The sequence below is a fragment of the Lepidothrix coronata genome, unplaced genomic scaffold, assembly GCF_001604755.1.
Source record: "Lepidothrix coronata isolate B3197 unplaced genomic scaffold, Lepidothrix_coronata-1.0 Scaffold214, whole genome shotgun sequence".
Taxonomy (NCBI): Eukaryota; Metazoa; Chordata; class Aves; order Passeriformes; family Pipridae; genus Lepidothrix; species Lepidothrix coronata.
In genome coordinates, this window is record NW_016690394.1 from 573,560 (window position 1) to 587,474 (window position 13,915).

Genomic DNA, 13,915 nt, shown 5'->3' on the forward strand with positions numbered 1-13,915 from the left:
GCGCCACAAGGTGGGAGCTGCCGGGGGGGGGGGGAATGGAATTGTGGGGTGCACTGCTGATTTCTGGGGGTTTTGGGGTGATCCGGCGGGTGACGGTGACTGTTGGGGTGTGGTGGTGGTTGTTGGGACACGATGTTGGTTATTGAGGAGCAGTGTTGATTTTTGGGGTGCATTGTAGATATTTGAATGTGTGCTGATTATTGGGGCACAGTGGTGATTTTGGGGGTTCGCTGGTGATTTGAGGGGTTTGTTCATGATTTTTGGGGTTCACCGGTGATTTTGGGGGTGTAATGCTGAATTTTGACATGTATGCTGATTTTGGGGGTTTACTGGTGATTTTTTGGGTTTGTTCGTGACTTCTGGGGTTCCCTGGTGGTGTCGGGGTTCCCTGGTGCTGTTGGGGTTCCCTGGTGCTGTTGCCGTTTCCTGGTGATTGTTGGCGTTCCCTGGTGCTGTTGGCGTTCCCTGGTGATGGCTGGTGTTCCTGGGTGCTGTTCCCAGGAGGAGCTGGAGGCCGAGCGGGGCCGGCTGATGCAGGAGCAGGACGAGCTGGTGGCCGAGCTGGCGGCGCTGCGGCAGCAGCACCAGAGTGAGAAGCAGCAGGTGGGTGTCCCCGGTGTCCCCCCGGCCCTGTCCCTGCTCTGTGCCCCCCGGCTGAGCCATGCCCCCCCCAGGCCCTGGCCCTGCAGGAGGAGGAGAGGGCAGCCCTGGCAGAGACGCTGGCGGGGCTCCAGCGGAGCCTGGACGAGGCCACGGCCGAGCTGGAGCAGCAGCGGAGAGAGGTCACCACCCACCAGGAGAAGGAGCAGGTGGGTTTGGGGGGCTCCTGGGCACCCCCCAGAATGGCACAGAGCCCAGCGTGTCCCCCCCTGCAAGCCCCATGCCAGGCTGTCCCCGCTCATGGCAACCCCCAAAGCTGAATTGTCCCCTCCCATTGCAGCCCCTGTGCCTGGGGGTCCCCCATGGCCCCCCCATTGCGTCCCCTCATGTCTGGGCACTCCCTACTGCAACCCCCCCGTGCGTGGGTGTTGCCTGTGGTCCCCCATTGCAGCCCCCATGCCTGGGTATCTCTCCTACTGCCACCCCTGATACCTGAAAACCCCCTTGCTGCAGCCCCCCTGTGTCTGGGTATCCCCCATGACCCCCCTCATTGCAGACCCCCATGCCTGGGCACCCCCCCATTGCAACCCCTCCTGCCTGAGTCACACCCCCACCATTGCAAGACCACCCCAGTGACTCCCCTTCTTGCAGACCCCAGTTTCAAACCCCTCCCATCCCCATTACACCTCCTCTCTGTTCCCCATCCCCTTTGCATCCCCTCTCTGTACCCCCATCCCCATTGCACCCTCCCTCCTTGCCCCCATCCCTTTTGTACCCCCCTCTCATTACCCTCATCCCCACTGCACCCCCTCTCCGTGCCCCCATCCCCGTTGCACCCCTCTCTGGAACCCCATCCCCATCTCACCCCTTGTACAGAACCCCACCCCCACTGCCCCCCCCGTACCCTCATCCCCATTTCTCCGTGCCCCCATCCCCCTTTCTCCGCCCCCCGGCCCCCCCAGCTCGGTGTGGGGTCTCAGGGGGTCCTTGTCCCCGCAGTCCCTGTGCTCGGAGCTGCTCTCGCTGCGGGCGCGGGCGGAGGCGGCGGCTCAGACCCACGAGCGGGAGGCGCGGGCGCTCCGGGACCAGGCGGCGGCGGCGGCCAAGCAGCGGGACAGCGCCCTGCGGGAGGTGACCCCCGCCCCGAGCCCCCCCCGTCCCTGGACCCCCGGGCCCCCCCTGACGGCCCCGTTTTAGGCGGAGGAGGCGCGGGCGCAGCTGCGCTCGGCGGCCGAGGCGCGGGCGGCCGGGCGGCGGGAGCTGCTGGAAGCGCAGCGGGACGCCCGGGAGAGCCGGGAAGGGCGGGATGCGGAGCGGAGGCAGGCGCAGGAGGCGCGCAGGGCCCTGGGCGACGAGGCCAGGGAGAAGGAGACCCTGCGCCGCTCCAACGAGGAGCTGCGGGCGGCCCTGCGGAGGGCGGAGGGGGAGCGCATCAGGTCAGGGCCGGGGGGGGCACGGGGGCACAAAGGGGGGATGGAGCACCTTGGAGGGTGATCCCCGGGGTTGGGGTGAGGATTGGGACACAGGGATGCTCCGGTTGGGATGGGGCAATGCTCCAGGTCCGGGTAACACTCAGGACAGGGGGATGGAAGTTTGGGGATGGGGAGATGCTCAGGATGAAGGGAAGCCGGAGCTGGGGGTGCAGGAGCTGGGGAGATGCTCGAGATGAGGGGAAGCACAGGTTGGGAGGTGCAGGAGCTGGGGAGATGCTCGGGATGAGGGGAAGCACGAGCTGGGAGGTGCAGGGGTGACGCAGCACCTTGGAGGGTGATCCCCGGGGTGGGGGTGAGGATCAGGACACAGGGATGCTCCAGATGGGACTGGACAATTGCTCCAGGTCTGAATGCCACTCGGGACAAAGGGATGGAAATCTGGGGATGGGGAGACTCGATGGGGGGACACGCAGGATGGAGGGACACCCCGAATGGGGACAGCTTGGAGTGGGATGTGCCTGGCTCAGACAGGGCGATGCTCAGGACGCTGCTGGGCCGGGGGGATGCTGGGACCCCCTGGGAGGTGCTTCCAGCCCCTGCTCCCGCTTCCCGCAGCCTGAAGCGCTCCGGGGAGGACAAGGAGCAGCGGCTGGCGCTGCTGGAGGCGGGGCGGGCGGCGGCCGAGCGGGAGGTGACGGAGCTGCGGGCGGCGCTGCGGGAGCTGGAGCGCGGCCGCCTGGACGCCCGCCGGGAGCTGCAGGAGCTGCGCCGGCAGGTCCGGGGGCAGGAGGAGGAGGAGGAGGGTTGTGAGGACCACCCAAGCCATTCGGGGTGTCCCCAAGCCGCCCCCCGTCCCCTCCCGGGCCAGGTGAAGGACCTGGACAGCGAGAACAGCCGGCGGAGCAGGGAGGTGGGGGAGCTGCAGGCGCGCGTGGCGCTGGAGGAGCAGCGGGAGGAGCGGAGCCGCCGCGAAGCCTTCGGCCTCAGGAGGAAGGTGGCGGAGAGTGAGGCCGACACGGAGGCTGCCAGGAAGGAGGTGAGGAGTCCCCAAGGATCCCCAGGACCCCATTGCTTGGTGCCCCACATTCCAAAGTATCTCTGTCCCCCCCCGGCTGTGTGTCCAGAGGTGTTGCTGTCCCCTCACCCCACAGCTCGGTGCCTGCTGTCCCCAGTCACCCCCATCACCCCCTAACTGGTATCCCGTGTCCCTGAGTGTCCCTGGGTGTCCCTGTCACCCCACCATTCCATCCCCTGCATCCCTGCAGGTCCCTGTATTCCATTGCTCCATTCTTGGAGGGTCTCCTATCACTCCATCCCCTCAGTCTCCCTCACCCTGTGCTCCATCCCTTGTATCCCCATCACCCTATTGCTGTGTTCCCTGCATCCCTGGGGTCCCCCATTACTCCATTGCTCCATCCTCTGCATCCCTGGAGTTCCCTGTCACCCCATTTCTCCATCCCCTTCATCCTTGGGGTCCCCCATCACCCTATTGCACCATCTTCTGCATCCTTAGGGATCCCTCATAATCCCATTGCTCCATCCCTTGGCATCAAAATCACCCCACTGCTCCATGCTCTGCATCCCTGGAGTCCCCCTTCATCCTATTGCTTCATCCCTGGGGTCCCCCTCCCCCATTGCTCCATCTCCCACATCCTTAGGGGTCCCCCACCCCCACCACTCCCCCCCGCCTATCCTTAGGGGTCCCCCCCCCCCACCACTCCCCCCCGCCTCTCCCTCACCCCGCTCTCCACCCCTGTCACCACTCCCTGTCCCATCGCCCCTTCCCTTCCCTCCCGCAGCTCCAGCAGCTCCAGCAGCGCCTGGCGGAGGCGGAGGCGGAATTCCGGCAGCGGGAGAAGGAGCTGGCGCGGAGCCTGGAGGAGGCTCGCGGCAACGAGAAGAAGCTGCTGGCGGACTCCCGGAACCTGCAGCTGAAGGTGGAGGCGGCGCGGGGCGAAGTGTCCGAGCTGAGCCTGCGGCTGAGCGCGGCCCAGGGCCGGGCCCAGGGGCTGGAGGCGGAGCTGGCCCGGGGCGAGGAGCTGCGCCGGGCGGCCGAGTCCCGGCTGGGCGGGCTCCAGGCGGCCCTGCGGAGAACCGTGGGCATGGCCCGGGCCCGGCCCGGCCCCCTGGCCCCCGGTGAGAGCCCCGGGGCTGCGGCAGGGCTGGGGGAGAGGGATGTGTCCTGCGGCGGGCACTGTGTCACTGCGGTTACCCGTCAGTCAGCCCACTGCTCCATCCCCCGCTTCCCTGGGGTGCTCCATCTCCCCACTGCTCCATCCCCCGCTTCCCTGGGGTGCCACATACCTGTTATTCCATCCCCTGCTTCCCTGTGGTTGCCCATCACCCCATTGCTCCATCCCTGGGGATCCTCCATACCCAGTTATTCCATCCCCTGCATCCCTGGGGTCTCCTATTCCTCCATTCCCTGCATCCCTGGGGTCACCCATCACCCCATTGCTCCATCCCTGGGGGTCTCCCATACACCACTGCTCTGCCCCCTGCATCACCAGGGTCCCATATATCCCTTTGCTCCCTTCTCTGCAGCCCTGGGGCCCCCAATTGCTCTGTCCCCTGCATCCTTGGGGTCCCTTCCACCCCATTGCCTCATCCTTACATCCCTGGGTCCCCCATATCCCACGGGCACATTCCGTAGGATGTGGTCCATCCCCCTCCCCCTCACATCCTGCCCTGGGTGCTGCTCCCGCTGTCCCCATTCCCGCTGTTTGTCCCCATTCCCGCTGTTTGTCCCACCCAGGCGGGGCCCCAGAGGGGTCAGGAAGCCCCGGCTCCTCCCCGGAGCCCGACCCCGCATCCGATCCCGAGGCGGCGCGGGCGGCCCTGCGGGAATTCCTGCGGGAGCTGCAGGAGGCGCAGCGGGAGCGGGTACATTCCCCTTCTCCTCCCTCCCCCTCGCCGTTATCCCCAAAATCCCCTTTCCCAGCCCATTCCCGCCCCCAGGAGGAGCTGCGGGTGCAGGTCGGGAGCCTGGGCCGGCGCCTGGCGGAGGTGGAGCAGGATCGGGATAACGCCAATTCCCGGGCACAGCAGCTCCAGAAGCTCATGGAAGAGAGCGAGGAAGGTGATGGGGGTGATGGGATTTTTTGGGTGAGGTTTGGGGTGATTTGGCCGGTGCTGGACCCTTTTGGGGGAAGCTGAGGCACGGGGAGGGCGATGGTGCCGCCCAGACTGGAGGGTGGTCCCTGGGATTTCCCCCCCCGTGGCTCCAAAATCCTGGGAAAATGGGTGAAACCTGCAGTGCAAACATCAGGAACCCCAGTAAAACTGGTACAACTGGGAAAACTCCCCCTGCATCTCCTGCAAACCCCAGTGTAGCTGGTAAAAACCTCCATATATACCCCATAAACCCCAATAACATGGGTAAACCCCCCCTATATCCCCCATAAACTCCAGTAAAACTGGTAAAAACCTCCATATATACCCCATAAACCCCAATAAAATGGGTAAAACCCTTCTGGATCCCCTATAAACTCCAGTAAAACTGGTAAAAACCTTCCTACATCCCCTCTAAACCCCAATAAAATGGGTAAGGCCCCTCGTCACCCTCTACAAATCCCAGTAAAACTGGTAAACTCCCCTATGGATCCCATGTAAATCCCAGTGAAACTGATACCCCACCCCCGGTGCAGACTCCATGAATCCCAGTGAAGTGGGTAAAACTCCAGTGCAGGCCCCATAAATCCCAGTAAAACTGGTCACACCTGCTCTGGATCCCACGTAAACCCCAGTAAAACTGGTAAATGTCCCCTGTATTTCCTGTAAACCCCAATAAAAGTGGTAAAACCCCCCGAGCAAACTTCATAAATCCCAATAAAACTGGTAAAACCCCTGTGCATTCCCCATAAACTGCAGTAAAACTGGTAAATTTCCCTATGGATCCCGTGTAAATCCCAGTAAAACTGGGAAACCTGCTGTGCAACCTCCATAAATCCCAATAAAATGGGTAAAACCCCTGTGCATCCCTCTTAGACCCCAGTGAACCCTCCCTGCATCCCCCATAAGCCCTAATAAAGCTGATGAAAGCCCTTTGCATCCCACACCCACCCCGGTAAAACCGGGAAGTGCCCCGAGTAAACTCCATAAATCCCAGTAAAGTGGGTGAAACCCCCCTGAACCTCCCATAGACCCCAGTAAAACTGGTAAACCCCACTATGGGTCCCCTGTAAATCCCAGGAAAACTGGTAAAACCCCCCTGTGCAGGCACTGTAAATCCCAAGAAAATGGGTAAATCCCCCCTGCAATTCCCATAAACCCCAGTAAATCCCTTCTGTATCCCCCATAAACCCCAGTAAACCCCTTCTGCATTCCCATAAACCCCAGTAAACCCTCTCTTAGTCCCCCATAACCCCCAGTAAACCCCGTAACCCCTCTGGATCCCCCGTAAATCCCAGGAAAACCAGCAGACATCCCATTCCCACCTGTTTTCCCGCTGAAGGGGGGTGGGGGCTGTGCCTTCCCAGGGCACCGGGGGGACCTGAGCAGCTCCCAGGCCACGCTCCTGCTCCAGGAGGAGACCCTGCGCCAATCCCAGCGGGAACGCCGCGAGCTCCGGGACAAGGTGGCGGCGCTGGAGCGGAGCCTCCGCAATTCCGAGCGGGAATGCCGGGCGGCACAGGTGGGCATTGCCACGAACCTCCCCTTCCAAATGGGAATGCCGGGTAGCACAGGTGGGCATCCCCATGTCCCTCTGCTTCCAAGTGGGAATTCTGGGTGGCCCAGGTGGCATTGCCACAACCCTCCATATCCAAGTGGGAATTCTGGGCAGCCCAAGTGGGCATTCCCACATCACTTCCAAGTGGGAATGATGTGCGGCCCAGGTGGGCATTGCCACATCTGCATCCTCCATAAATCCCAGTAAAACTGGTGAACTCCCCTATGGATCCCATGTAAATCCCAGGAAAACTGGTGAGCCCCCCGTGCAGACTCCATAAATCCCAGTAAAACTGATAAACCCCGCTGTGCAAACTCCATGAATCCCAATGAAGTGGAATTCCAAGTGGGAATGCTGTGGGCATTGCCAGGCGGGCACGGCCGTGTGCCCGGCCCATCCCGGCTCCAGGCCGGCATTCCGGAGCCCTTCCCGCCCCGCAGGAGCGGTTGAGCGCGGCGCGGGCCGGGGGGGCCGAGCTCCTGGATGCCAAGCGGCGCCTGGAAGCGCTGGAGAGCCGGAGCTGCCGCCTGGAGCTGCAGCGGCGGGTGCTGGAGGGGGAGCTGGGCCGGGCCCGGCGGGCACTGGGAGAGAGGGAAGCGGAGGCCAAGGAGGCCAAGGAACGGGTGGAGCTGCTCCAGAAACAGGTGTGGCCCCGATCCCGGGAAATCCCAGAGACAACTGTGGCACCCCTGCCCGGGGTGGTGGTTAATGAATCCAGTCCCCCCAGTTCCCCCTGAACCCCCTCCCAGTTCCCCCAACCTTTCTCACAGTTCTCCATTTCCCCCTGAACCCCTTTCCAGTCCCTCCAGTTCCTGCTCAACTCCATCTCAGTCTCCTCAGTTTCCCCTGAATCTCCTCCCAGTTCCTCCCAGTTGTCCCTGAACCCCCTCACAGTTTGCCCCGTACCCCTTCCCAGCCCCCCAGTTCCCCCCATGCCCCTTCCCAGTTCCCTCTGAACCCTTTCCAAGTCCCCCACTTCCCCCTGAACCCTCTCCCAGTCCCCCCAGTTCCTCCTGATCCCCCTCCCAGTTACCCCAGTTCCTCCTGACCCCCCTCTCCGTTCCCCCTGTACGCCTCCGAGTCCCCCCGAACCTTTTCCCAGTCCCCTAGTTTGCCCTGAACCCTCTCCCAGTCCCCCCAGTTCCCCCTGACCCCACTGCTGTGGTGTTGGGGTGCAGCTGGCCCAGAGTGAGCAGCGTTCCAGCACATTCCAGCTGCTCAGTGCCCCGCTGGACAGCGATTCCAAGGAGGATTCTCCGAGCGCTCCCTCCGTGTCCGATGGTTCCCTGCTCCAGGAGCGGCTCCAGCAGCTCCAGAGCGCCCTGACTGCCGGAGAGCTGGACCGGAGGGGGCTCCAGGTGGGATGGGAGCCCCAGGGGGGAGACGGGGTGGGGGGACACAGAGGGGTCCCCACAGGGGATCTCGGGAGTGTCCTGGTGTCCCAGGAGGGGCTGGAGGTGGGATGGAGATCCCGGTGGGATGGAGATCCCGGTGTCCCACAGGAGGGGCTGGAGGTGGGATGGAGATCCCGGTAGGATGCACATCCCGGTGTCCCGCAGGAGGGGCTGGAGGTGGGATGGGGATCCCGGTAGGATGCACATCCCGGTGTCCCGCAGGAGGGGCTGGAGGTGGCGCGGCGGGCGCTGGCGGAGGCGCGGCAGGAGAAGGGAATGCTGCGGGAGCAGCTGCAGGGGATGCGGGAGCAGCGGGAGGAGCTGCAGCGCTCCAGGGACCGGCTGGAGGAACAGCTCCGGCTGCGGGTGAGGGGGACCCCAAATTCCCTGACCTTTGAACCCGGGCAGGACCCCCTCAGCACCCCGTGCACCCCCCTCCATCAACTCCCAGGCCCCCCTTGCCCTCATGCACCCCATAATATATAATATATAATATATAATATATAATATGTAATATGTAATATGTAATATGTAATGTGTAATATGTAATGTGTAATGTGTAATATACAATATACAATAATAATATAAAATATATATTATATAACATATAACATAATATATAATATGTAATATATGATATAGCATAATCTAATATAATCTAACATAACATAATATAATATAAATAATATAATATATAATATATATAATTTATTATATATTATTATATATTATAAAACATATATAATATAACAATAATAATATAAATATACCACATGTAATATATATTATGTAATTATATATTATATCTTTAGAGTTATATTATTTGTAATATATAGTATATTTTCTATAGTTATATAGCATATTTAAAATGTGTATTTTATAGAAATATATACACTATATAAATACTATGTATGGTACTATGCATACCATTATAAATTATTTTTATCTGTTTATATTATATATTTTCTGGTTCTGTGTGTGTTTATCTATAAATATATGTGTATATATAATTTATAAAATACAAATTTATTAATATTATAGTGAGATATAATATTGTAACTATATATTTTTAGATATAATCATATAGTTACATATTTTTCATATCTATTTAGAGACATACTTTTCTGGTTTATAGGGGTTTATATATCAGACAAATTTCTATATATGATGGCTTTGGGTATATATTTATTAATATCTATTCACATCTATATTTTCCATTTTATATGTTTTCGTATATTATATGTATTTTAATACTTATTTTCATATATATCTTCTGCTTTTATATCTTTTTTAATATACATTATATTTTAATATCTGTAGATATTACACTTCTATATATTATATATTTATTGCTGTCTATTTACATCCATATATTTCATTTTATATGTTTTATATATTATACATATATTAATACCCATATTTATGATGTTTACATATCTTACACATACTTTGATATCTATTCCCATCTATGTTTTTCTGGTTTATATGTTTTAATATACATTATCCATACTTTAATATCTGTATTCTAATATAATAATATAAATATAATACAATTAATATAATATAATAATATAATTATATTCTATATTAATATCATGTACATGTATATTTCTGGGTTTATATACACTTTTGTGTATCATACATAACATATACTATATATGTGTATATATGATGTATTATCTATGTAATATATAATATATATTATATATAGCATATGCTATGTACTATGTAATATCTATGTACGTATATATTTTCTGGGTTTATATACATTTTAATATATTATACATAATATATATTATATATTCTACTAGATAATATATGTAATACATAATACATATATATACTATATATGTGTATATATAGTACACATATATACACTATATAATACATATTATATATATTATATGCTATATATTATTATATATACTAATAATATGCACTATTATTATATATTATTATATATTATATTTTCTATATTATATATTATATATTATATATGTTATATACTATATTACACATAATAGATAATATAATATATATGATATATAATATTATATCGTATTGTATAACATTATATATAATATTATATTATATTATATTATATTATGTTATTATAATATATATTATGTGTAATATTATATATAATATATGATATAGTAATATAATATATTGTTATATATTATATTATAATATAATATAATATATAATGTAATATATATAATATATATAATATTATATATATAATTATATATAATTTGTGTTTTATCTATATGCACCATTTTATAGATATACATATTTTATATATATCTATAAAATCCTATATTTTCCTGGGTTTCCAGATGGTTTGCTATATTGTGTCCGTGTTCCAGCCCCTGTTTTCTCCATGGCTGTCTCCGCTGTGTCCGCAGGTGGAGCGGGAGCAGCCGGGTTCCGGGGCCGAGCCCCTCTCGGCGGGGCTGGATCGCTCCCTGGGCAGAGCCGAGCGGGAGCTGGGCCAGGCTCGGACACGACTGCGGGAGCTGCGGGTGGGTCACCCTGCCCTGGACAGGGGGCACCTCGGGGGGCTGCCCCAGCCCGGGGCCTGCAGCGGGATGGGAGGGGATGGGATGGGATGGGATGGGATGGGATGGGATGGGCAGCTCCTTGGGGAGCTCATCCCGCCTGGAAGGGTGCTGGGGATGGCACTGGGGTGGCACTGGGGTGGAGCTGGGATGGAGCTGGACTCATCCCAATTTGGGAAGGATGCTGGGGATGGCACTGGGGTGGCACTGGACTCATCCCAGTTTGGGAAGGATGCTGGGGATGGCACTGGACTCATCCCAGTTTGGGAAGGATGCTGGGGATGGCACTGGGCTCATCCCAGTTTGGNCTCATCCCAGTTTGGGAAGGATGCTGGGGATGGCACTGGACTCATCCCAGTTTGGGAAGGATGCTGGGGATGGCACTGGGCTCATCCCAGTTTGGGAAGGATGCTGGGGATGGCAGTGGGATGGCACTGGGCTCATCCCAGTTTGGGAAGGATGCTGGGGATGGCGCTGGGGATGGCACTGGGTTGGCACTGGGCTCATCCCAGTTTGGAAAGGATGCTGGGGATGGCACTGGGATGGCACTGGGCTCATCCCAGTTTGGGAAGGATGCTGGGGATGGCAGTGGGATGGCACTGGGCTCATCCCAGCTGGAAGGGAGGTGCTGGTCGGCACTGGGAGTTTGCTGAGCAGCTTTTGGGGCTCCTCCCTTCCTGGCAGGATACTGGGGCTGGTACTGGGATGGGGGTGTTTATGGGCCCTTCCCAGCTCCGGGAGACACTGGTGCTTGCACTGGGATGGTGCTGGGCTCTTCCCTGGGCTCATCCCTTCTGAGAGATGCTGGGATGGCCCTGGGTTCATCCCACATTGAAGGGACATGCTGGTACTAGGATGGCCCTGGGTTCTCCTGGGGCTCATCCCAGCTGGAAGGGAGGTGCTGGAGCTGGTCCTGGGATGGCACTGGGTTCGCTTTTCGGGAGCACTTCCCAGCTCGGGGAGACACTGGAGCTGTTCCTGGGATGGTGCTGGGCTCTTCCCTGGGCTCATCCCCTTTTGGGAAGGTGCTGTGCTTGCCCCGGGGGGTGCTGGGCTGTTTTTGGGGTGCCCTCCCCGGAGTGCCCCGTTTTGGGGTGTTGTCCAGGCACAGGTGTCGGCGCTGGAGCTCTGCTCTGCTCCCGCCCTGGGATCGTCCCCGGAGCTGCAGCGGGAGCTGGAGCGGCTGCGGATCGGGCCCAGCCTGGAGGAGCAGGTGAGGGGACACCCCCGGGGGGGACACTGTCCCCTCCTGCCGCCCTCCAACCTCCCCCATTCCTGGCAGATCGCGCTGCTGAAGGAGCAGGAGCTCCAGCGTCACCCCCCCGGGATTTAGGGACATCCCGGGACACCCGCAGGGACCGGCACAGCCCATGGAGGAGGGGGATCCATCCCCATCCCAAATCCACAGCAGACACTGGCCATGGAGGAGGGGGATCCATCCACATCCCAAAAAAACATGGCAGTGACCATCACAGCTCATTCCATGGAGGAGGGGGATCCATCCCCATCCCAAATCCACAGCAGACACTGGCACAGCTCATTCCATGGAGGAGGGGGATCCATCCCCATCCCTGCTCCGAACCCACAGCGATTTTTGCCTCCAAAGCTGCACTTTTCCAATGAGACGACCAAATTGTCTATTTTTGATACAATTTGGGGCCTGTTGGATGGTTTTCCCATTTTCCTATTGCTTTTTTTAACAAAAAAAAAAAAGAGGGAAATATTCCCTGTTTTTAGTGCCAGAAGAACCAACTGGTTTATTCCCACTCACCACATCCTACTTTCCCCCCTTTTTCTAACACAAAACTCCCTGGATTGGTGCTTTTAAAGGCTATTTTTAGCAAATAGTGGGATTTTTTTATGGCTGTTTTTGAAACTGGGGGTTTTTACTGGTGCTACGGGGCAGCTCGAAGTTGGAAAACCCACTGGAATTGAGGTGGTGGCTTTGAGTGCCCCCCGATCCTTGGCATTCCTGGCACAAATAAAGGTGAAGAAATCCAGACTGGGAGCTCTGAGGGAATTTTTTGGGGAAGGTTTGGCAATTTGAGATGTCCAAATGTGGGGCTGGTGGGGCACAAGAGTTGAGTCGGGTCCCTAAATAAATAATAATAACAATAACAATAATAATAATCCCCAGAATCAATGATAAGAAGTAGTAATAAATAGCAAGTGATGATAATAACTGCCTCTATAGATTAGAAGTACACCCCATAGATGGGAGATGCACCCCACAGAGGGGAAGTACATCCTATAAATGGGAAATACACCTTACAAATGGGAAATGCACCCTATAGAGGAGAAATGCACCCTGTAGAGGGGAAATACACCTTATACATGGGAGGTACACCCTATAGAAGGGAAATATACCCTATAAATGGGAAATACACTCTATAGAGGGGAAATACACCCTATAGAAGGGATATATACCCTATAAATGGGAAATACACCCTATAGATGAGAAATACACCTTATACATGGGAAATACACCCTATAGAGGGGAAACACACCCTATAAATGGGAAATACACCCTATAGAAGGGAAATGCACCCTACAGATGACAGAGGGACTCACTATAAACTAGACACACACCACCTTCAAGAGACATAAGTCCTATAGGAGATACTCTATATGAAAGCTTCTCACTATACCAGAGCTGCACCCTATAGATGAGAGATACGGGGGGTGCTGTGTATGGAACACACCCTACAGACAGGAGACACACTGTGTGTATATGGAACACACCCTATAGACAGGAGACACACTGTGTGTATATGGAACACACCCTATAGACAGGAGACACACACTGTGTGTGTATGGAACACACCCTATAGACAGAAGACACACTGTGTGTATATGGAACACACCCTACAGACAGGAGAGACACACTGTGTACAGTAACCCTATAGAGACACCCCCTGTGTATGAGGTGCAGGCTACAGGTGAGGGAAACACCCTACAGATGAGAGAAACACCCTACAGATGAGAGGAACCCCCTATAGACAAGACCTACGGGCTTCAGGGAGAGAGACAACCTGTAGACAAGAGGGAAACCCTGTATTATGAGAGACACCCTATACTGCAGAGCTGCACCCTATACACAAGAGAAATGGGCTGGGGACTAAAGCCACACCCTATAGACAAGACATACACACTGTATAGGAGAGCTGCACCCTATAGAAAAGGAATACAGGTTGGAGAGAAGAGATACACCCTATATATGAGACACACCCTATAGATATGAGCTGTACCCTATACATG

At 54.7% G+C, this 13,915-nt stretch overlaps 1 protein-coding gene across 1 annotated transcript in view; it reads left to right on the plus strand.

Annotated features, from left to right (window-relative positions):
- The window catches only part of CROCC (ciliary rootlet coiled-coil, rootletin), a 25,873-nt gene extending 13,091 nt beyond the window's left edge, over positions 1–12,782 (plus strand). Inside the window, exons 18-33 of the mRNA XM_017833374.1 lie at positions 461–603; positions 675–809; positions 1,600–1,731; positions 1,798–2,036; positions 2,649–2,808; positions 2,902–3,069; positions 3,833–4,169; positions 4,789–4,916; positions 4,992–5,112; positions 6,512–6,666; positions 7,143–7,157; positions 7,917–8,060; positions 8,319–8,462; positions 10,505–10,621; positions 11,763–11,870; positions 11,940–12,782. Of these exons, the coding sequence (XP_017688863.1) occupies positions 461–603; positions 675–809; positions 1,600–1,731; positions 1,798–2,036; positions 2,649–2,808; positions 2,902–3,069; positions 3,833–4,169; positions 4,789–4,916; positions 4,992–5,112; positions 6,512–6,666; positions 7,143–7,157; positions 7,917–8,060; positions 8,319–8,462; positions 10,505–10,621; positions 11,763–11,870; positions 11,940–11,990 (2,297 nt within the window). The 3' untranslated portion in view covers positions 11,991–12,782. The remainder of the gene's footprint in view (positions 1–460; positions 604–674; positions 810–1,599; positions 1,732–1,797; positions 2,037–2,648; positions 2,809–2,901; positions 3,070–3,832; positions 4,170–4,788; positions 4,917–4,991; positions 5,113–6,511; positions 6,667–7,142; positions 7,158–7,916; positions 8,061–8,318; positions 8,463–10,504; positions 10,622–11,762; positions 11,871–11,939) is intronic.
- The last annotated feature ends 1,133 nt before the right edge of the window (positions 12,783–13,915 follow it).